We start from the raw sequence: 25,125 nt of genomic DNA, 5'->3' as shown, positions 1-25,125 counted from the left end.
GGGGTCTCTGCCTAAAGAAATAGACAAATTAATTCATTATTTATAGTGATCCAAGAAAGAATGTGTTAGAAAAACTCTAAAATTCTAAAGATTTATGTTTAAGGTCACTTTTTGAGTTACGCCTTTTTTTCCCCTGGAATCTTCTCTTTTAGTAATACCGAAACCTAAGCTTAATGAGTGTATTACTTTGTCTCAGTGTTTATCTGATACATAAACACCTGTCTTTTCCGTTTTAGGCTATGCTTAAGTAGTGAAACTTTTAAACCAGCCCCTCATTCAAGGGAATAAAAGTCCTCAGTGGCATATAGAACAGTAATGAAAGTAGGGTTTTCCCAAAAAAATCTAGCTTGCTCTGTGGAAACCATTAGTACGTAGGACCTTTACAAATCTTTGAGCATCATCCTGGTGACCAATCAGCATGTTCTGAGCTCTGTGATGGGAAGGGCTCTGATTTTCCAACACCTCTGCCATGTCCCTATTACCAACCTCAACCAGCCTTAACTCAAACCAGGCATATTCTTACCCTGGTAGTTCCACTTTGCTAACTTGAGTTTCATGGGGCTGGGACTCATACCCGCGAGACTGTTTTGGCTACAGACTTCAGGATCTTGATTTTGAGAAACCCATTCAGTGGTTTATGTTCACTTTATAGTTCTAGGTCATTGAAAGCAGTGATTCCCAGACTTTTGTATTTCATAGATGATTAAAATTTCAAAAGTAAATAAGGATGTATTTGCAAGTTAGTAGGAAGTTGTACAGATGAAAAGAGCGGGGTATAGAGAGATTATATAACATACTTCAGGTCAGTCAGCTAAGTGGTGGCAGAGTGCTGATTCGATTTTTTTTCTTTTTTGCATTTTTCCCCTCTTTAATTCCTCCCCTGCTTCCACCCCTGACCCATGGATGTTACCATTTTCCCCCAAGAACTGGATCTCTGAAGGCGGGGCGTTCCTTCCCACAGAGGTCATTCTTGTCCTAACTCTGCCATTTTGTTTCATTGCTGCAAATTAAAGGTTATTTGAATAAGCCAAAAGTTCCAAGTATGCAATTTTAGAAGAAAATCTAAACACATTTAGCTCTATAGAAAACTAACCAGTGTCCTCATTTTTCTCTTTATTTCTTTATATCAGTGAAAACTTTATCATGGACCTGCCTACAGTATGCCAGACATTTTCCTTGAGGCACAAAGATAGACACATTCATACCCCCCAGGAAACTCACAGATTCTAAACAAAGTTTTAAAAAGATAACACAGACAGGCTGAGTGGAGGAAATAAGGTACTACAGTAGCATAAGGAGGGAAACAGGGGAAGGAAGCTGACATTTATTATCTGCAGTGTCCCAGGCTCTGTGCTAAGCACTGAATAACTCGGCTTTGAGATGGATCACTGAGGGTGACATGAAAGAAGAGACATCTAAAGTGAGTCTTTCAGGATCAATAGAAGTTCACCAGGAAGACAAGAGAGGGAAAGGACATTTCAGGCACAGGCACTGCATGGGCAGAGGCACAGAGGAAGGAAAAGGAAGGTGACTTCGAGGAGCAGTGAGTAAATCCCAGTGGCTGGAGCATAGCCAGCTTGTGCAGGCTTCATGTGCCATACCCAGGAGCTTTGACCCAAGTCTGTCTTTTAGAGAGACAGCTCTGGGGGACCCTGTGGAGTGGAGAGCTCCCCACCCCCAGACAGAAAGGCCAATTAGAAGATTATTGCTCCTCTCCAGGTGAGATGCCATGAATGCAGCAGCAGTAGTGGAAGAGAGGGAAAAGCACCGTTTATATGGCTACAAAGTTCTTTGCAGGAAAAATTCATTTGCATTACATCTTGTAGCCTCTGAGACTTAAAGCTGTGCGCTGGGCTGTTTATGTCCCATCTGCTTAGCATACAGCCTGTAGCTTGACACTGAGTAGGTACTCAAACATTTGCTGAATGAATGTATGAGTGAATACTTTTATTCAAGGCCTCATGATCAAAATTGTGATCTATAGTCAGATTCCCTCCACCCCCAATTATGGCAGGACTTTTAGAGCAACAAATGTATCAGTATCCTAAAAAAACGTTAACTTTCTGTCACTCTCAGGAAAGAGTGAATTCATGCCTAAATTTTCTGAAGAGATTGCCATACTGTTGTGACTTAATCCTTTATTCGCTCTCAGTGAACCTTTCAAAATAAGTAGTGCCTATTTCAAATGGACACTCCTATGCTTCTGAAAGCTTTATCACCCTCATATAACACAAAGCCCATAACATGGAGTCATTGTTTGTACCTTGAGTGAATATTGTAATCAGAAACTGCAGTATTTTCCCATGTGTGATTATTTATGTTTTCTCACCAAACATCCTTATTCAGCTCTTCAGATTCATGTCACAGTTATGAATTTTTCTTTGGGAAGCCAGCAAATGTCTTTGCCCCAATTCTTGCAGCTCTCCGTGTTATCTAATATGAGCTCCACCTATAAAGTTCCCTTTGAAAGCAGCTGAAACGCCAGCAAAAGATGCAGCATTAAAGGTCTAAATTTAAGTTATCTATCCCGATTAAATATTAATCATGGTCTTCAGAAAATAATCAAGCCATATTTAAATTTATAAATTTATCATTTTATATTAAGAATATAATGCGATCAAAAAACCCTCACGAGTTTTATTAAAGTGTGAGTTAAAGGTCACATATATTTTTCATATTTTTTCTTTATGAATCCACTTGCTAAGTCATCAGACTTTCAATCAGGCATTGGAATCCTATGGGCATATAACTTCTTCATCTCCTAATTATGAATAGTCTCCAATGTTCATGTGGATGTTTACTCAGCATTAGTACAAAACTGATTATAGCTTGGCCTCACCTCATAAAGCAGATTTCCTTTGGAACAGCATCAAACAGGTATTTATATTTTAAATCATGTGGTCCTTCTGACTTTCATTCTAATTTTGGACACCTATTCCTTTAACTTCCCTCCCTCCATCCCCAAAATTGACTGCAAACAACATAAAAATCTCTTCAGACTTAGCAAAGGGAAAAAATATGATCTTCAGTCTCCTCCTATGGGCCAAGTACTGAGCTATTTGTTTATAGATGTTACCTCTGATAAGCCTTTACCACAACCCATTTCACAGACAAGAAATCTGAGTACTAGAACCTAAAAGGTGGTGTGAATTCTACTTTTACTGTGTGTGTATTCATTTTTTTAGCAAACAAATCATATTAAAATATGCAGTACAGACTATTTTTCGTGTTGTTGGAACGATGTTTTTGGACTCTGTCGGCAGGAGCCTCCCCAACATGCTGAGTGATTTCCAGTTTCAGAACCAAGTTCATTAGAGTTCACTGCTTGTACCGTATTTCATCGATCCTCAGATACACAATTTTTTTCTGATTTTAGAAACTTGGATGCTCCTTATAAGTGATAGCAGGTCACAGTTTAATGGGTGGCTTTTTGTTGTTGTTGTTATTCTTCGTGGTACATAAAATAATATGACTTCATTCAATGACATCTTGAATTCTGTGAAGTACTGTGTCAGGGTCTTTCCCATATCTAACCAATGGGAGCAAAGCTTGGCTTGAGATTTGGATGCAGAAACATGATTTGTGGACTCTTCCCTCCTTCCACCCATTCACCATCCCCTAATGTAGATGATTTCTGTCTTCACTTGCCAATCTGCAACATTGCAAGTTTGTACATTGAGCTTACGTTACTTCTGGTCTGTCTCATACCAAGGTCAAAGCCTGCTTACCTAGGACTTCCTTTTTTTCTTAACGTGTGTGTGTGCGCACGCGCAATTTTCTTATTTGTAAGCAATACAGTGCAGAGTGCAGTAGTTCCTAATTTGGGGTCGGTATCAGAATCAGCTGAGCACTTGTTAAAAATTATCCAGGCTCCTCCTACTCAATGAGCCTGGGCCCGTGTACTTTATTAGCTCTCCAGGTGATTCTGATATACACCAGGTTGAGAACCTTACTGGTGCGGTTGTTAAGAGCAAGACCTGAGCCAGACTGGCGGAATGTAAAACTTGGCTCCACAGGTGTCACCTTTCTGTTATTTTCTGTGTCTCAGTTTCCTTGTCGGCAAAACAGGGACCAACAATAGCATGTACCTCACAGAATTATTGTGAAATTTAATAAAACGAGTCATGCAACATAGTTAGCACAATAGCTCACACACGTAGCAAGTGCCCAGTAAACATCAGCAGTTATTATTACTACCCTCCTACATGCTGAAATTCTTCTATCTCATTCCCAGAAACCAAACTCTTATCTTTTCCCAGATACAGGCCTGCTATCTAAAGTCTCTCATGCGGTCTCAAATAAAGGGTCTGGGAAAAAACCTGTGATTCCTTCGTAATTTGGGGGTGTCTGGAACCCACTGAAGCCAAAAAGTCTAAAACAGAATAAAGAGAAAAGCTGGTTCAAGAAAAGTCATTCGGAATTCACTCATAAACATTGTCTAATTCAGGATTCTAATTATCTTCTGCATCATAATCACCCTTAGAACTCAGAACTAAAAAATATCTGGGCAGTCACCAACCTCCTTCCTGCAAGAATCAGAATCAGGTGGTTTGGGGAGGGGCCCAGACATTGGCAATTTTCTTGAGTTTTCAGGTAGTTTGATCGTGTAGCCACAGTCGATAACCACTGATCTAATTGAATATTTAAAAGATTCTAAGCACCTCTCGCCCTTTAGGGATCTGTCTCTTATCTTTGAAGGTGTTTTATAGACCCCTCCTCACCTCAAAAAAAAAAAGAAAAAGCAAAACAAAACACAAAAAATACCAGAAGCCTTTTTTCCTTAAATAAAGATACTACTATACCAGTTCCAATAACTCATATAGTTCATATAAATATACTTTGTAAATTGTAAGTGTATGTGTGTGTGTGTGTGTGTGTAAGGGGGGGGTGGGATTATGATGCATAATGTGAAAATAATTATCCTATTTGTTAGATAGCATACACAAAGGGACCCGGAACTCTTCCAGTTAATAGGATGTAATGTAATCTGAGGTATAATCTACCAACCATTTAAGTGTATAAACTTTTTATTCGAAAATAGGAACCATGCATATTTAATACAAGATAGAAATTAGAACCTTTCTGAGCCTGGTTTGAAGAAACAAAATAAAACAAAACAGATACTCTAAGCATATCCAGTCTTCTGCATATACTAGTCATCAAATCTTTTTTTTTTTTTTCATTTTCCTTTTTCTGGGTGGCCATTGTGTCAGATTAAATAGTTGGTCTTATGTCTCCCTGCTTTCCAACCAAGTTTAATTCCTGTCCGGATAGCTAATTTACTCTTATCCATCCTTATACCACTTACTTAAATGGACATAAAGAGATTCTAAATTCTTCTTATTTGTTAGAGAAATGATTGTAAGGTTGATTTCTCTCTTATCCTTTTTACAGCAACACTCCATCCCCCAACCATGGCAGTCCTTTTTTTTTTTTTCCTAAAATGCTCATAAAGCTACTGTGTTTCATAAGGATAAAGATCAAATTAATATGTGTAAGTACTTTGAAAACTGTAAAATGCCAATCATATCATGCCCTGCTCCAAAGCCTTCATTGGCTTCAGCTGTCGGTCTACTCATGGACCAGTCCTTCAGCTGGAACTCAAGGCCCTATCCCAGACCATTCCAACCTTATCTACAGCTGTTTGGACACACCGAGAGTGGTGCCACAGAGGAACTGACTTGGCCAGAGCTGGAAGCAGAAGGGGTCCCAACTATGTACCATGTAGATGATGGTAAGAAGAGTTCAATTTAGGGTACCAGATGGAATGGTAAAGAAGGAACAGAAAGGAGGTACATTGCAGAAGTAAAATACAGTATATAGCACAGGATGTGTGTGCAGAAAGATGGAGTGGGGTGAGGTGGAGGACAGAGAGTGGAGGGAGGGGAACTGTTTTCTAGAAATGTTTGTATATTTATAACTGTTAAAGACTGCTGAAGGATTAAGAACCCCAAATACTGAGTTTGGTTTTAGACTGTTGAATTGAAGGTACTAACAAGGCATTCGGTGCATGAAAATAGAAGCCTGGAGATATGGTTAGAGATGTTTTTGTATATCACCTACAAAGAGAAGAGTTCAAGTGAGGGAACATAGATAAGATCAACAGGAGAGTAGAGGGAAGAGCAGGGACCCAAGGACAGAACTTTGAGGATTCCAGCGTTTACTAGTCAGGATGAGTAAGGAAAAGCAGGGGAGGAACAGGCCAGTAGTCACTGCCAGAGAAGCCAGGGGAGCATATCTCTGAAGGAGGGTCACAGGATGTGGTGAATTACAGGATCCTGATGAATTTCAGAGGAGCCATGTCATCGGAGTGGCAGAGCAGCAGCCAGATTGCAAAGCGTTAAGGAATCTGGGGGTATTAAGGCAGTGGGTGCTGTGGGCTTGGATTAGCCTTTCAGGAAGTTTAGAAGTGAAAGGGAAAGAGTAGGAGACCCTTTATCTCTCACCACTGAGAAAGTGGAAAGTAAAGGCAGGAAAGGACAAAGGGGGAACCATGAGATAAAAGTGACTTGGTTTTAATAAGAGGAGAAAGTGCTCTTGTCTTAATAGCTCAAAGAATGCTGATAGCAGCCGTGTGTGAAATTGATTTCTGAGGCCCAGCACCAGAGACAGAGAGGCTGTGAGGCAAATGGGGTAGTAAACCATGATTTAGCACCTTCAGTTTCTCTGCTTATTACAAAACAGGCTTTAAAAAAGAAGCCTGTGGTGCACTTCAGTCTTGATATTGTCTGTGGCCAAGATCCATTTTAATATATTCCGGAGGCATTTCAGGGATTATAACGTTACTTTAGCATCAGTCTATTAACTTTTCTCATTGCTAAACATGGTTAATGCAATGCATATAAATATTATTCCTACTACTAAATAATATTGAATGATTCTGAAGGAAAAAACATTTTTTCTTGCTGAAAACAAGAAGGCGATGGACTCAATATGCTTGCACATTGAAAGCAAAAATTAAATATTTGCTTCTAGTTTATCGGTCATTGAGGGACTCACAGGAATCACAAAACAAAGTATTATATTTCATATGCTAATAAACATTTAATAAGTGGCTTCGCTAATGGCTCCTTGATATTGTCATTGAATTTACAAATAGATGGAAGATTGTATTACTTCCCACATGTACAATACTGAGCGATATTTTTCAAATATAATTTTAAAATGCTAACAGTACAGGAAATTTAGCCTGCTTAAAAATATACTTTTCCTGAACTGGACTGGGAGATAGGAAGAAACCACTGGTATATATGTCTCTAATCACCAGTATTGTTTCCTATCTTGACGCAAGTAGATCTGTACTGTTTACAGATAATGACAACAAAGTATAACCAACCAAGAAAAGTCCTTTTGGAAAACCAAAATCTTTCTTGCAGTGTTTTAAAATAAGGAACTACAGTCTATACTGCACAATATAGGCTATTATGTTTGTGAAGTGAATAATAATTTAACTAGAGAATGCTTTCCTTGATTGCTGTAGTTACAACAAAATCTATGCTGCCAAAGCAACCGACCCTCAATCGTTACCAATAAAGGACTTAATATGTTGGAAATATATCTGGAAATCTGAATATTTTAGAATGTAACCACTATAAGTTTTACCAGTAGAGAACCACAATAAGAGTTTCTGTTTTGATACAAAACAAATTATGTCATGAAAAGTATTGATATAGCTAATAATAGAAATGTCATAAAAGGACAAAAACTTTTTGTCCTTTTTCTTTTTTAACACTTAGATATAGGAAATAAGCCAATACAGAAACTGCAAACTATTTCATCATTTGGTAAACTTCTGCTCACAAGTATTTACTGATCTTCAAATATTTAAATAGTACACATTTATCAATAAAAAGGACAAAGTATAATTCAGCATTTCTTTTATTGTGCAGAAGTCACTAGGATTTCACAGACGTTCTGGATGCTGACAGTTGTATTAGTAAAGAAGATGAGATTCTTTGTCTCAAGAATTAGTTTCTAATTAAACAATTCTTAGAGTTGAAGCAATAGGATCATCTCTACCTGAATTTCATTCAGCAACCATACTGGTCAGCTCTTTCATATTTTAGCACTTTTTATTTTTAAAATAGTCTTTACAGCAACCCTATGAGTTAAATCAAGCAAATGTTCATATCTCATTTTACAGGTTAGAATCAGACATTTTTATGGCTGGGGATGTCTTAGACGAGATCAGGCCAGAATTCCTTCTTGGGAAAGTGACCGAACTGAGACACAGAGAACAGAGTGGCCTAAAATACCACAGTGGCCAAGTTCAGATTCCCAGCCTGTGTCCCAGTTTAGAAGTTTTTGCCATCAGTATTATTCATACCCGTTCTCCATTTTTAAAATTAGAAATGCTCACACACAAAAAAAAAATTGGTTAAACACTAATCATCCATTGAACAATGATCTCTGTATCAAGCTCTGTATTAGACACTGTGAGTCTAAAGCTATATCACATAGTCCCTATCGTCAAGGTCTCACATCAACATTTTGCCTCTATTAATTTCCTTTAAACATCAGAGCTCTATAACTTTAGGTTTATTTTTGCATGACATCTAATGGAGATATATTCTCCCCAGTTCAAAACCTTACTTTAAAACTTTTATCAAAACTTGCTTCTATCAAGTCATTTTTTTCCTAATTAATTCTGCACGAATTTAATTTTCCTATGATCTATGATTGTCTGCCCTATAGTAACTTTTGCATTCATGAAAATAATGGTTTAATTTTTTTTTTTTTTTTTTGGTAGAGGCCCATGCATTTAAGTCAGGGCTACCTCACCCACCCATCTTTATTCCCTCCTAATCGCAGCACACTCATCTCCACAAAGCACTGCTTCCCAAATATTTCAGAAGAACTGACTATTGTTTGCTCAGTGATGAGGGCTCTTTGGCAGACAATCATCTAGGACTTGGGTTAGGCTAGATTAAGGCAAGATGTGACAGGTGAATCATCTTTCAGCTTTAAACATTTTTTGGCACATTTAAAGTAGGAATAAAAACATGTGAATAAGCAGAAGTCTGATCTTTTTATTCCACAGGTTCGATTAATATTTTTCTCCCTTATTCCCTTGCATATCTGCAGCCTCTACATATATATTTCCCCTTTCTGTCTTTAGAGAGTCTGAATGTGTATGAACGAGGAACATGCACTGAGACCAATTACATATCTGGTGTTCCGCAAGGCACTGAGTACATCTTTGTCATGGCCCCTAAGAAACACAGAGTCCATTCCTGGGGATAGATGTGTAAACAGGTAACTACGGCACAGTGGCTGACAAATGCTAACATAGCCACATGTATAAAGTCCTACAAATGTGCCCCAAATACTCTGAAGATACAAGGATTGATTCTGTCTGGAGATTTGAGAACGTTTCACTAGATGACATTGGAGCTGCCTCTTAAAGCAAGAAGAGTACACAAGTTGAAGAAAGTAAAATGTGTGGAGATGGAGAGGAGGGAAATCTAGGCAATAGCAGGATTGTACACGGACATCTCAATGCAGCCTGTCTGACTGAGCAGTAGTACCAGGAGTGTAGAGGACATGAGCAATCAGGAGCAGCAGAAATGAGTCTAGAACTTTGATTTCCAGTCAGGTTAGCATGGTTGAATGCCACACTGATAATCTGGACTTTATCCTATACCTAGGTTCTTAACCTTTTTTTTTTTTGAGAATCTGACAAAAGCTATGAATCCTCTTTCAAGAAATATGATAATAACACACATACGCCAAAAATGTTGCATACAGTTTCTGAGTCCTCATAGCCCATCTGGAATCCATTAGTAGGTGCTACCAGCTCTAGGGAGTGGAACCACAGAGAGTCTCTTAAGGAGTGAACAGTTTAGCTTTGTATTCTAAAAAGATAACTGGCAGCTGTGTGGATGACAGACTGGTGGGAGGAGAAGCCAGAGGTCAAAAAATCAGATGGGATGCCTATTGCAAAAGACTAGGCATGAAATGCTGGAACCAGAGTTAAGACAGTGAAAGTAAGGATGGTGAGTGTGGAAATAGAAGAGAGAAGCATTTCAGAAGTGGAATTGGTAAGACTTGGTGTCTGATTAAATGTAGAGAATGTTGAGCAATCAAATATTTTGTTGTTGTTTATCTTACTTTCCCCACTAAATTACAAATCTCCTGAAAGGTGTTACTGCACCAGACTGGACTCAGGGAAGTCAGCAGAAGCAGAAACATAAGCATTGCAGAATTCGAACTTAACATTCATGAGTAAGCAACAGGTGCCTCCATAAACCAAGAGGGGACATGTCATGGGGCAGTGAGCCCTGTGGCTAATAGACAGTAGACACAGAGAATCAAATAGGAGCTATTGAAAATGGTGAACCTGGATAGGAGACAGTCATTTCAAAGCAGCAAGTTAACTCGCTGGTTGCTATCTGTGCCTTACTTACAGGGCTTTCTGGCCCTAGAGCATCTAGTGGGTATAAATACTGAATAACTCTGCTGATTATAGGCATAAATCTACACTAAGCAATTATGATGCGTCTGGGTAGCTGCGACTCTTGGTTGATTTGCTTTACATGGATGATGGGAAAGTATTAGGACCATAAGTAGACCCTCAAAATGATTTACTGCCAAACTACAAAACCTATAAAACTGTTCCAATAGTCGAACTTATACCTACAGCTACAGGTTAAAACTGGAGGGAAGTATTATCTGTTGAAGATGGTAATTGAAAGAGCTATTGCTTTTTAAAATGTGCATCCGAGTTACAGGTGCAGTGTTCTTGACAACATTCATCTCGTAACGTGGAAGAAGTAGGTGGTGATATACACATTAGAACTGGAGAAAAGAAGGAAGTCCTAGAACAGGAACCCACTTGGAAATTTTAAGTAGCTAGGCATATCTTTCTCTCCCTGTCGTCTTTTACTCGCCCCGCCCCACCACAGCCCCATGTTTCTTCTATGCCCTCTGTATGTTTTTGAGGAACAAATGACAAGTACTCTAGGATTTAAAACAAAACGTACTTCTAAAGCATTTTGCCATCTATTAAACATTTGCCCACATATCTTCATTTTCTTCTAAATGACAAACATAGGAATTATTGCAATGGTAACTGAAGGGAGTTGAAAACTAGAAAGCAACACCCCTGCCCTCACAGAGTTTGCAATTTATTGGGAAGATAATTGTTACATAAAATGATAATCCTGAAGAGCTATAAAGTCCTGTGTTCATTTTCATTTTTTTTCTGTACTAAATCTTACAAATTGATAATGCATTGGTGTAACATCGAATAATTAAGCAAAGGATTGAGATAGTAGGAGGTTATCATTCGACTTTTCTATGTAAAGGGATTTAATGTGAGCAAAAGTAAAGAACATTGAAAAGTAAAAGAAAATATAATATTGAGTCAGGGAGGTTTTAATTTTCAAATCCGAGCAAATGTTCACTCTACAGTACCTGAGTGGCCCTTGAAAGAGAAAGCAGCCAGCCATGAACATGGGAAGGGAGACTGAATGACACCCAGGGTCCTATGGAGCTTCATTCAGGGCCATTTCTGCAACAATCTTTATGACTCAGGTGGCACCATGGTCAACCAAAGAGATAGGAAAGTTCTGCCAAAGCCAGACTTAAGTGGCATGAAGGTAACTAATCATTTCTTCCAACTTTTCTATTTTCAATTATAATTTGGGTTTTTGTTCATCAAACTCCAAGCCATATGAATTTATTAACCTTCCTGTTTCCTCAGTGAGTCACAGAGCGAGCCTTTTCCCTGTCAGAAATTCTTTCTCCGTGATTCCAAACCCGAACATATGCTGTCCAGAGCCTCAGATGTTTCGTTAGTTCTACAGATGTTTTGTAAATGCATTTCAGCAAATTTGCCAGTGCTGCAGAAACTATGGCTGATTGGAGTCACAGTTTGGACAGAGCTCGAGTTAGATTAGATGGAAACGGAAACTGACACTTCTAACTGGCTCACCAGGAAGTCAAGAATTCACAAAAAGAGCAGAGAAGGAATTTCATTTGAGGGGGTGTTTCAAACATGCCAGCTTGGGGAGTGGAGGGGTGTGGAAGCCCCTGGAGGTGATTCTTCACTGTTTTCCTTGGTGCTCAGCCTACGTATTATTTTCCACTGGAGACTTTTTTTTTTTTTTTGTAAGTATAGAAAACACAGCGACCAAGAAGAGCAGCTTCATTTTTAGAACTCCAGGTAAAATGGCTTGAGTTTCACACTTGAAGTGAAATAGCATAAAGGCTTCAAGATATTCCTCCAGTGCAAGGGCCAAGAAGGTGATGACTGGCAGCACAAATATGGGAATAAGTGATTTTTTTAAATTACTGGAGTTTCTACAGGATACACTTCTCCTATTGTCCAATTTTCCTTAGTGAAAGAAGTGGAATTACTGGTTTCAGTCTTCTAGTTGAGCAGCCCCTAGGTTCAGAAATTCAGCTGTTATTGTTATTATAAAGCAAATTATTATAGTGGAAAAGGAAAACTAGACTGACAGGCTATTTCTAGTATAAAAACTCTAAATCTCCCAAACTATATATATATATGTATAGTCCATAAGATATAACTCCCACATATGTATGTGTATGTATACATATACGTGTATATGTCACAGATTTCCCGAATACTAATTTTTGCTCATGTTAGCAATTATTGATTTTAATTAACTGACTGTGAAATTATGTTCTGGCAGAGCTCTCCAGAATGCCCTGGGATTCCTCAGCAGTTCCCTAGATGAACTATAACCCAGGCTTGTCCTTGGATAGAATGCAAAAAAAAAAATCAAGTTATCATAGTTCTAAAATGAAAATCTTACTGAAGCGTTTGACATCTAGCAGAGTCAAGTTTTTGTTTCCTAAAAGGTTATGAAGCTGTCTTAATTCCATCTCCAAGTTTTTATTCCCAGATTGGGAAAGAATTCCGAGGACAAAATAATTTTTTAAAAGAAAAGCAATAATATTGGTTCTTATTCTATAAACAAAAAAATATGTACTGATAAATGCTTTTCAAAATGCAAAGGAAGGTCAAAATTTGAAGACTAGGCCACACAAAAGATTGTCAGATATGTGTATAAAACCGGGCTCCACCAGGCACTAGCTGTGTGACAGGTGGCGTGTGTGTACATATTTTTGGCGTAAGTAGAGAGAGAAAATAATTAACGCTAACGTGCCAGAAACTATACTAGTTACTTTAAATATGTTCTCTCAGTTACTCTTTATAATCACCATAGTAGAAGTACCAATGTTCCCATTTTACAGATGAAGAAATTTTGTCTCAAAGAGACTTCACTATGACTTTACCATGTCCACTAAAGTCTGTTTGACTCCAGAGTCTGTGCTTTTTCTCCTGCACCATGATGCAGATTGTTCAGCCTCTCCAAGCTGCAATTCTTTTATTTGTTAAATCAGAAAAGAACTTTCTAACTTGATGTGGCTCTTTGTGAATATTAAATATGATAATCTGTGCAAATTTTGGCATACTTCCTCACACACAGGTACTTAGTAAATCCCAGCATTTTCCCCTCACCACCTGGGTTAGGTGCAATTAGGTGTCCAAACAGGAATATGAAAAATGTGTGGTGTGTGTGGGCGGGGTGGGGGGTGAGGGGGAGGAATAGTGAAAGGAAAAAAGGAAGGCAGGTACCTGAAAGTCCTGTGCCCAGAAAGCTTTTACACCCTGTTACAGAATTGACTTTTCTTCTCAGTAGCAAGGGACAGGCATCATGCAGTGGCCTCTGAAAGACTGTGTGCTGTGTCACTGACAGTTCATCATATCCCCCAGCAGTGCAGCTGTGATAAGAACCAGATGATCTGAATTTCCTCAGCAAAGCCAGCAGCAAATATCTGGGAAGGCACATGCCTCAGTATCCACACACTCTGCTCTTTAAGAAAGTACATCAAAAAGCTAATGGACTTTTACAAGAGCCCAGTTACTGCCTAATGTCTGTAAGCTCTCAGGAGCAGGGAATCATAACCCCTACCACATACAATTGGCAGCAGAACCAGTATTCCAAGTTGTTAAAGAAGCCAAGGATTAGATAAGATTTATAGAGACCTGATGTGTGTAGAGGAGCTAAGAATGGAATCTGCAGATTCATTTCCAAAGCTTGGTCCACGCACAGAATGTTTCTGTGTATGGATTTCTGCACTTTGCATGGGCACACCGCGGGAAAATGGTTCTCTCATCACTGGAGGACTTACCCCTCTTTTTAATTTAGAAGTGTGTGATATCCATTTTATACAGTCACATACACAGCTCCAGATGGCTTAAGCTAAATATTGTCTGGGAGGAGAGGAAAACCAGAGACTCAGGTGCCTTCTTGCTGATCTTGAAACAGTAAGAATTGTTCTTTGCCGTGTCCCATAGCCCATTTTGCTACTTTTGAGGATCTGTTGATGTCTGAAAAACACTTTGCTTATAATATAACTTCATCTGTTGTATGACTTCAATTTTGCAAAAACCTATCATCCATTTCCTCAGCACCCACTTTCTTTTTCATTTAGTTCTATATAGCTTGGCCTCTTGTTACATTTGGAAAAAATATTTTCCAAGTACTCTGTGTGTGTGTGTGTCTGAGCAAATATGACTCCAGTCTTTTTATCGATAACTTGTGCTTCACCCTAAAACATCTTTCAAAAGTCCTTGATAACCTGTCCAGGTTCCAGTAAGAGGTTTTTGAATAAAGTGGTATATGGGAGGTCATTCTAAGGTAAAGTATCTACTGGGCAGTGAGATGCTTGGAAACTATTGCTTCATGTGATGACTCAAAGTATTTAACTACTTGTAGCTGTCAGGCTTAAAACTGATCACCTGAGACTCGGTTGCTGCATTTGGCTCTGAAATCAACCACAAAACTATCAGATGAAAACCACATTTAGATAAGCCAGTAATGGCAAGAAAATGACACCATTCTGAGGTCACTGGATTTAGAGGAGCTCTTCTAATCTTTTTCTAATATTCTTAGGAGGTATTTACTGATCTATGGCTACAGTCTAAAGGCATACCTCAGAGATACTGCAGGTTTGGTTCCAGACCACCGCAATAAAGTGGATATGGCAATAAAGCAAGTCATAATCTTTTCGTTGGTGGAGGGTCTTGCCTTCAATTTGGGAAAGAAAAAAAAAAAACTGTGAAGTGCAATAAAGAGAAGCACAATGAAACAAGGCATGCTTGTATATTCCATGCAATGGGATTTATAATGGACTTTTCCCTTGAGTTTAATATCATGCCGTTTTGATCTTTCCTGATAAATCTACTGGTGAAACATTGGCTTACATACAGAATTTCATGATTGCTTTTAGTTCTTGGTCAGTTAATAGCTACAGACCATCATCTCACCTGACACTGTCATTGAAATGTCCAACACTGATGTCAGAGATGAAATCTCTTGATCATCTATGACCTTGTTTCTGAAATATTGAGATTAAAATATTGCATTTATGTGATAGAAATTAAATTGAGAAACGTTAGCTGGGATATACTAGAAACACTTAGATCTCAGAAGCAATCATTGTTGCTTTGGGGCAACTCATGATCTGTTTCTTACTTTCTTCTCTCACTTTCTCTTGCTAGATGTAATTCAGAGTTTACACTTAAAAAAAAATCCCACTATGGAGTTCAGAGGACTGCACATTCAAAAGTAAGAGAAATAACCATGATTCCCACCAGGACTAGGCACAAAAGTTGTTTATATTGAAGGCCCTCTTAAAAAACTATAACAAGCAAATACTTTTAGGTTCTTAAATGACCTGAAAGACATTGCTGAAATGTCATTTTGGGTTATAGATGTAAAAATCTGGGGCAGTTAAAGAGGAAGAAAATCACTTTACTTTCTCGAACATTAAATCTGGATTCAGTTGAAATAAATTGTTTGTTCCAGTTTGAGAAATAGGTCCATGACTCCCTTCTGGGTTAGCATGCAATCTTTCAGAGAAATGTGGGTACTTGATATGTCTGATTGTGCTGAAACTTGTAACTTGCGATGAGGTAAGATGTTTAGTCAGTGAAACCTCACCTTAGAGCCGTTTTAGTGTCTCTTCAGACAAGGCACGTGAAAATATCAAGCAACTTTAGCACAGAGTTTGAAACAATTTGCTTCTCTAGAAAAACAAAATTTCAGTTATACGTCATTTCCTACATAGCTTATCCAGAGAGCAGCCTCCCAAGGACTAGGCATTCTGGTGTTTTTATCTCACACAGAAATGGAGTTCACATGTGAATGCTGCATGTGGAATTTTTTTTCTTCAGTTGTAGTAATTGCATAGTATCACTCATCTTGTTTGTTTGTTTGTTTGTTTGTTTGTTTTTTAGGCAAGGCAACCCTTGGTTGATCTGACAGATTGCAAGAACTTTGTCAGCTTATAACCCCTTATTTATTTATTTTTAACACCTACAGCACCTGGTCTTCCTAGATGGTCTCCCATCCAAATACTAACCAGGCCTGACCCTGCTTAGCTTCCGAGATCAGATGGGATCGGGCTTGTTCAGGGTGGCATGCCTGTAGACTCATCTTGGTCATTTTAATTATTTCATGAATGCTAGCATTTGTGATGTTGGTTTTCATCTCAGTCATATTTAATTCTAATAACATGAGGAAAATTGTATTGTACAATGTATATTTGTCATACAAACAATCACTACATCAGACAAGTACTCTCAAAGAACCACCTTCCAATCATGCGGAGCAAACAAAAAGGGAGTCAGGCGATGAACCATAAACTTATTTAAAATCTAAGGAATGAATTACTGGGTGTATGGAGAAGAGACTTGGTATATATACTTCAATGGTAAATAGATTTTTCTGTCTCACTATTTAATTAAGTCCTGGAAACAGGGTACCCTATATTGCCATGATTAGAGATTGATTTTGTTAATCCTAAATACCAGACTTCTGAGATCAATAAACACGTTCTTTAGAAAGGCCAGGCTCTGCAGTAACCGATATGTTTCTGTTGCTCATTCTATACCACATTTTATAGGAGCCTCAAACTACTGGCAGATCACTTCACCAGGCCGAGCAATGTGGCAAGTGGCTGGGAGGTTTGACTGTGGGAAAGTCAGAGTTTTCAGGGAGATGATACCTTAAGAATTCAGTGTCTCAACTGAGCTCAGCAGAAAAAAAAAAAGGCACTCGTACCCTCCTAGTGTAAATCCTAGAACTTTTCAGAGCACATATATGTTTATAAATGAGGTTAATAATACATAATGTTAATGTTCCTAACGATGGCAAGAAATGCTTATACAGTATTTATTATTTAGTCCCTATGAGTTTTTTAAATGTATATATGTATTTTTATTTTGCTATAATACATATAACATAGCATTTATCATTTTAATCATTTTATGTGTACAGTTCAGTGACATTAAGTATATTCACATTGTTGTTGCAACTATCAGGACCATCCATCTCCAGAATCACTTTCATCTTCTCAAACTGAAAGTGTTATTTATCCTCCCTTTCCCCTGTCCTCAGCAACCACCATTCTACTTTATATCTTTATGAATTTGATTATTTTAGATACCTCATGTAAGTGGAATCATACAGTATTTGTCCTTTTGTGTCTGACTGTTTCACTTTGCATAATATTGTCAAAATTTATCCATGTTGTAGCATGTGTCAGATTTTCCTTCCTTTTTAAGGATGAATAATATTCCATTACCTGTATATACCACACTTTGTTTATCCATTCAGCCACTCATGGACATTTGGGTTATTTCCGCCTTGTGTGCTTTTCATATACTATTTTAATCCTCATAATGTCTCAGTGATATGGTATCTTTGTTATCCCCATTTTGTGATAAGAAAACTGAAGCTCCGATACCAGTATTCTACCCCAGGCTGAGCAGGCCCGCACTCCTTGCTCTTAACCACTCTCTCTACCACTGTCCTTCCAAATGATTTAAGAATCTTAATAAAGCATGTACCAGTTAGCCAATCCATGATACAGCACTCTGGGGCCAGGTTTCTGACTTAACTTGTACCAGTTTTAAAACTTCCAAGAAGTAATTAATTTGACAACCGAGCCCCATAGCAACTGATTTATAAAGAATCCTGTTGCTGCAAAGCAAATAGTTTTTGGGGGATAAGAAGATGTTCTTTTCTTTTTCAGGGCCCCTCCTGCTTGGATGATAGAACCCTGCATATAACTCTGTAGGGCATGAGAAAGTAATTTAAAAATGATAAGAGCTATTATTTGTGAGCCTGCTGTATGCTGGTCACTTTACTTACATCCTCTCAAGTTTTCACAATGCTTTGTGAGAGATTACCCTCCTGTCGCTACCTGTCCCATGCTCTCCAAGTAGCCCACGCTGTCTGCACTCTCTTCAGAGAGAAAACTGGAAATGAAATTGTCATATTGGCTAACAGGCACATTTTCTAAATAGTTTTGGAATTTTAACATTTGTCATATGAATATCTTTAATTGATATGAAAAGATACCACCTTTAATGTTTGGATATCACATGTGGTTTATTCAGTAAAATAATTTGGGCCCAGTTTTCATTAGCCTCTTGTAGAACAGTTGCTATAGACCGAATTGTCCCCTCCCTATACATATACTGAAGCCTTAACCCCTAATATATTTGGAGATGGGGCCTTTGGGAGGTAATTAGGTTTAGATGAGGTCATGAAGGTGGGGCCCTCATGATGGGATTAGTACCCTTATCAGAAGAGACTCCAATAAGCTTGCTCACTCTCCATTCTGATAGAAGGTGGAGGTCATGTGAGCACACAGTGAGAAGGAGCCATCTCTAACCTGAGGAGAGACCTCTCACCAGAACCTGACTATGCTGCACCTTGATCTCAGATTTAATCCCCTAGAACTATCAGAAAATTAATTTCTGTTGTTTAAGCCACTCAGATATTTTGTTATTACAGCCCAGCAGACATACATATATATATGTTATATATGTATATGACATATTCTCAATTTATAATAATGTAATTATAGGCAACATTTATTAGTGCTTTACTCTGGAATTAGTCCTAGGCTAAGTTCATTTAGCTAACCCTGTGTGCGTGTTTGTGTGCGCGTGTGTGTACATGTGTACTACATAGTGATAATAGCTTCATTTCGTAGAGAGAGATTGAAGTGAAAGGAGGTGGTAAGTTAATTGCTGAAGGACGTACAGTAAAAAGCAGAATCCATATCCAAACCAGACACTTTCTAACTCCAGAGCCCGTTCTATTTACTGTGGCACAAATTTTATCTTTGACTCTTCTGTATAAGAAATGTGAAGCACAACATTGAGGCCTGGATGTAACGATTCTCCTTATGGTAAATGCTGATTTCACTAGGAAGCCTGTCAATAACAAGCATGTTTATCTGTCTAAAGTCAGTCAGCACTCTACTAAAGTTACTTTGTGCAATTATTCTGATTAACAAATGTGAAAACGGGGAATAACATTGCCTCATTACAGAAAACTCATTGCATAAAATGTCGTTTGGGAAAGCAGTGCTGGTTATGCACACGTCAGTCTCCTCAGAGCAGAACATCTCCGAGAGCAGCTTGTCTCTTCACAAAGAGAGGAAGACTCGGTACATGAACTCTGGGCAAAATTGTGACTTCATTGCAATTTATCTTCCACTAACCCAGATTCCTATTTTGGGCTCCTTTTTCCATTCGCTCTGTTAATACAATCCTTCGCCCCCTTCATTTATGGCCCAGGGTCTTTAAACTCAAATATACCTCTCCCCCAACATATATACATTGTTAAATTAGAAAGACTCCAATGTATGCTTTCATCCCCAGAAAGATCACCATGTACAGACGTACATACCACCCACATTTGAGGACACATGTTTCAGGGCACACTGGGGACATGCTACTGACCATCCTCTCATTTCTTATAGAGCTCCAGGACAACACGCTCTGAGGAGGACAGGGACATTCTGTGGGATGCCTGGGGCCCATGGAGCGAGTGTTCACGCACCTGTGGTGGAGGCGCCTCCTACTCACTAAGACGCTGTCTCAGCAGCAAGTAAGTACCCAGAGCTGGGCTTTCGTAAGGCGCAGAGGTAGCAGGTTCGAGGCAGACTCTTGTGGTTGGAGTTATGCAGAGTATTTTGTTGCACACAAATCTGGATGAAGGAATGAAAGGATGGTACAAAGAATTAAATTTGTTCATCTTTAGCTAGGTATTTGCATACTCATATGATAAGCAATATAGAATTTCATTTACCAAGCAAATTTTTATGTATTTTCATGTTAGAACTAGAAGAATTTATTAATAGAAATGGATCTAGTACCTTTAGCTCCATAATATATTTTACTTTTTGCACCACCGAACAATTATGGTGACAATAATAGCAAAAATATTAGCATTAATAGCATATTAAGCTTATGTTTGATTCTAGTGTTACCAAGTCCTCTGCAAATGAAAGGATATCCCCACTGCCTTAGATGTAATGGCCAGAAGTTCCCTGAGGTCATTCAGTTCAATGAAGGATGAGTTTTGACTATACGAAAATTTGGAAGAACAGAAATGCAGAGGGAATTGGGGCATGAATAGTGAGAGGGATGATGAAGGTGGAAATGAGAGTGGTTAATGGTTTCTAAATTGAAAAGGCTTAGAGTGTTAAAATCAAAAGTTTTTACTTAGAATAATAATAATTCATAACTGTTTCTTGAGCTTTCTGGTTCATAACTAGATTTTTCTCTAAACTATACAATATAAAGTACCATGGTAATATTTTTCAATGAAAGGTTTTATTTGACAGTAAAAAAGTGTTATATGTGACAAGAGGTTTGATCAAAATTACTATCTATTATAAAACATGAAACAGGAGAAGGAAGAAATATACATGTGCTGATTCTTCTAGACTTTTCATAAACAAAAAGCAGAAAGTGGTAAGATGGCTCAGGAAAATGTCAATTTATTCTAATAAGAGTGAGAATCTCTCAAAATCAGAGTCTAAGTCTTATTCCTTTCTATATCCCCCAAACCTGCACAGGGTCTGACAGATATTCGAAACTCAATAGGTGTTTCTTCATTGAATCCATTGATAACTACAGACCGTTTTGGTTCCAGATAAGTCTCAGTGGAAATGGCATAGCCTGAGAAAGATGGCCAAAGGGCATATCTTGCAAAAATCCAGATCAGCTCTGGTATTTTGCTATTCTGGAGTTAAGACCTGCACTGAAGTTGAGTCTATTGGATTGTATAACTAGCGTATACAATAGACCCATCTTCGGCACAGATCCAAACACCAGAATAGCTAAATATCAGAGATGATAGATAGACCCCTGAGCTTATAAGAAAGAATAGACCTTTCATCCTTATGATTCACGTATGCTCTTAATCTTGAAAATCAAAAACTCCCTAAATCTGTGCTATATGATGCTACATGGTGATAGCACTGTGAGGCATAACTGATAACAAATATATATCAGTAAAGCCAAAATGTACAAATTTGGAATGTTCTTATTATGTAGTTTTCTCAAGTTAGCATGCTTGAATGTTCTTTAGGAATGAGCCAAAACATGTGTCTCACAAAACTAGTAAGAAATGCATGAGAACTTTCATATTGGCTCAGTGATATGAATGTTACATTGTGAGAATCTTTTATTGAGTGAGAGACTGTGAAGCCATTTAAGGAATAAATTAATATCACAAGTAAAATTCTGTCATTTAACATTTTACCAAATATTGATGTTATGTGAAATTCAAAAATACAATTTTTACACATGGTAAATGAAGACTCCAGTTGTTAAGAATTTATTATGATACTATAGAAGATATCCATTGCAATATACTTACAATGAATTCTAAAGATATAAATTCTAAAATTATAAATATATAGAATACATATCTCTTTTTGACTTTCAAATATTGAAAAAAGTACATTCAATAAATATATACAGAGCTGGAAAGGAAACAAAAAAATGGGTGAAGACTAGACTACCCATTCTTTAGGAACTTAAAGAAGCAGGGAAACCCCTCCAAACACATGGCATTTCCAAATCCAGTAAGAACATAAAGAAATATTAAAGGAACAGACTGAGTGACTGAATGGACCTATGTACCATTTGTCTCAAGAGAACCCGAATGAGGACAGCTTGGCATAAACTGACATCTCAGCATAAGCTCTATTGAAAGATGGTGTCAAAATTTGTGCTGGGGCACAGATAAATAATCCTGTTATGATTTTTTTTTAAATGCACATTGGCCAAAGTAAGTCCTTGGCCAAGCCCAGAGTCGAAGTCAGAAAGTGAAAATGTTACATGGAAAAACATGAGATCTAGGGAGGCTGAAGAATTGGAACCAACTTTGAATTTTACCATGGATGGTCTTTTATGACTTTCTTATTTATAATGGATAAAGAACTCAATAGATTTTCTCTTATCTCTGCACTTCAGATTTAGGCATTTAAATTCACTTCAGTCATCTCATACTCCTGACAAGGATCAAAGGTATAAACACATTCCTTTGAGGCCCAGCAGGTGACTGGAAAGTGTGTAGTGGTCTAATGGTAAGCACTCAAATTCAGCCCAAATAAATTCCCTCCAACCTGCTGAATTAATCTGCCAGGCCACTTCTTCAGCCTTGGTCATATGCCTTCTCCAGTCACATTTATTTCTGATATTTTTAAGTCTATCAGCTAAGAATAATTCTATTCCCAACACGATAGAACTGTAAAGAGAGCTAAAACACCCAGATTTCATGGAACAGATAGTAACTACTCAACTTCTGGAGTTAGTTATGTTCCCCAATGGATTGGGAGTTTGTAAGGAGGCTTGGTTAACTGAGTAGACAACATCTTACCCGAGTGGTCGTTTGATGATTACAAGAATTAAAAAAAAAAAAAAATTGAAGGCAAAGCAGAGTGAAAATATAGACAAGCGTTAAATATTAAATCCTTCATTGTGAACTGGCAGTGCTTGATACCGGGGGTGAGGGGGCAGCGTTGGGGGGAAGCACTGACCCAGGGAGATACTGAGCAGATTTTTTTCCTTATCCTTTCTCTGAAGCTCACAAAAAGTAAGTGGTGCTTGATTTTTCTAGTTTTTGATATTGGAGCATTGATAATTGCTTCTATCTGCAACATTGGTTTGAGCAATAAAGGAAAGCACTGTATAAACATTTTTCTACAACATTTACTAATTTCTGTAAGATTATTTTAGATTCCACTGAATAACAACTGTTGCTAATCCTGTATCATTAAGTGATATGTAATGTGTACTTTTTTAAAATTAGAAAACATACTATACCTACTTTTACTTTATGATGGTCCTTTATTTTATTTCAAGTGAATTTGAACAATGTACCAACTATCTTGAAAAGCTGCTCCTTCTCTTTCCAATTCTTCACCTTTCCCATTAAATTCTCCGAAATAATAGTTCTAGCCAATTAATTTGTCTGGTTGGCCTAACATTGTGTGTTGTTTAGTGGAAACAGTCCTTCAACCTAAATTATTTAAGCATATATATATTTTTAAATTCGATACTAAAGACCGGTCTCTGAGAACTCCAGGTTTGTCTTCAGCCAGTTAATTTAGCTTTGCCCATAAGGATTTCCAGATGCATAAGACACTTAAGAATACTGTGTTTTAACATCATATAGACCACTGTAGTAGGTCTATGCCAAGACCTAGATTAAAGGGGGAAACTGCTGCTTATCCGAGATAACTGGATGCTCTTAAAAGTGTTGTCTATCTTTGCATTGCTGGCTGAAGAACATTTAAAGGTCTTTTATCACCTTTCTTACTTTCTGAAATGCTAAATTAATCTGCAGACTAGTTAATAGTATGGATTTATAGAGTAATATTATAGATGCATTAATACATTAAGACTACAAATATTTTGTTAAATCTCAATGGATTAAATGAAGAGCTTGTCAACTTTATATATATCCAAAAAGTTAAAAACAGCATACCTATGAAAGGTGAAAACACATTTTAAAAGTCAATAAATTTTGAATTGAATAAAATGTTTTCGAGTTGAATAAAATTATTAGATAAACAAGAGATAAAATCATCACATTATGAAGGTGCCTAAAAAGGAAGATTATGGTGTTATTCCAAAGGGATATGGCTGCCAGAATGGTGTCAGGATAAACACAGAACAATTAAAATAAATATCCCCAAGGAGTCTTATCTCACAGGAATGGAGAGGATCATTCTAACCATCTCATTTCATAATAATTGAGCTAAGGAAAAGTAAGCTAACTTCTCTGATTTTTTAATTGCAAACACAATTTTTCTCCCATAAAAATATTGATACTTACACTAATATAAACCTTGGTTAGCAATTATTTTCTAGACCATATAATAATAAATACCAACAGGAAAAAATTTTTAACGTTAAGATTTGCCGCCTTAAACCAATATTTTTTTTTCTTTTAAAGTCATCTCATCTCTATCATATCATCCAATTAAAGCTCACGGGATTTGTTTTAAGTGGTTTTAGAACTTCAGTTCAAGTGAGCCCCAAAGCAAGATTTATCTGTTTTTCTTCATCTAGTATTGCATGTTATCTTCCTTGTTTTCCTTGGAAATGTTTGAGTTTTTGTTTAAAAGAAAGATATACAAGTTCAGAGTGGGTCCAACTACTCATGTCATTTGTATGAGATGGTCCTTTCATTGTGTTAAAAATTTCACATTTTGGGATTTATGTTTAAGAGTTTGCGGTTGCCTTCCTTTTACTTTTTGGGTCAAAGCCTAGTCTAAATGTATTACTAGGACTTCTAATATTCCAAATCATGTATCTTAGTGGAATTATTGTTCCAAGATGTGATCTCCTTTCAAGGAGGAGAATCCACTAAGACCAATGACCGAATGTTTGGGACCGATTTATGGCCTGGTTTATCCCATAAACCTGTTGGAATAAAAGATGGCTGGAAATGAGTTTAGTGTCCATAATCTTTACTAGCCATATTGGGAATCTGTAACTCTTGGCTGTTTTTTTTGTATGTTTATTTAAAAAGTTATTATTTGGTTAATTCAAGAGCTCTTCTCAAGTTTTTATTTCTCTACAATTTTCTTTGTTTTTTTTTTGTTTTGTTTTGTTTAATTACTTTACTGAGATATCTTTGACGTGTAAAAATTATATATATTTAAAATATACAACTTGATGTTTTGATATATGTAAAAATTGTGAAAAGATCACCACAATCAAGCTAAATGAATTGTTTGCACTTCTACATAGTTACCGTGCGCGTG

At 37.5% G+C, this 25,125-nt stretch overlaps 1 protein-coding gene and 1 pseudogene across 3 annotated transcripts in view; one reads left to right on the top strand and one right to left on the bottom strand.

Annotated features, from left to right (window-relative positions):
• Positions 1-25,125, top strand: part of ADAMTSL1 (ADAMTS like 1) — a 387,565-nt gene that overhangs the window by 9,972 nt on the left and 352,468 nt on the right. For all 3 annotated transcript variants that reach the window (XM_039870536.1, XM_039870472.1, XM_039870576.1), the window contains exon 2: positions 19,819-19,946. In XM_039870536.1, coding sequence (XP_039726470.1) covers positions 19,819-19,946 — 128 coding nt within the window. The remainder of the gene's footprint in view (positions 1-19,818; positions 19,947-25,125) is intronic.
• Positions 16,353-16,471, bottom strand: LOC120599485 (uncharacterized; annotated as a pseudogene).

The sequence above is a fragment of the Pteropus medius genome, unplaced genomic scaffold, assembly GCF_902729225.1.
Source record: "Pteropus medius unplaced genomic scaffold, Ma_sr-lr_union100, whole genome shotgun sequence".
NCBI classification, from domain to species: Eukaryota; Metazoa; Chordata; class Mammalia; order Chiroptera; family Pteropodidae; genus Pteropus; species Pteropus medius.
Note: the sequence above shows the minus strand (reverse complement) of the source record. Positions and strands in the feature narration are given on the sequence as shown.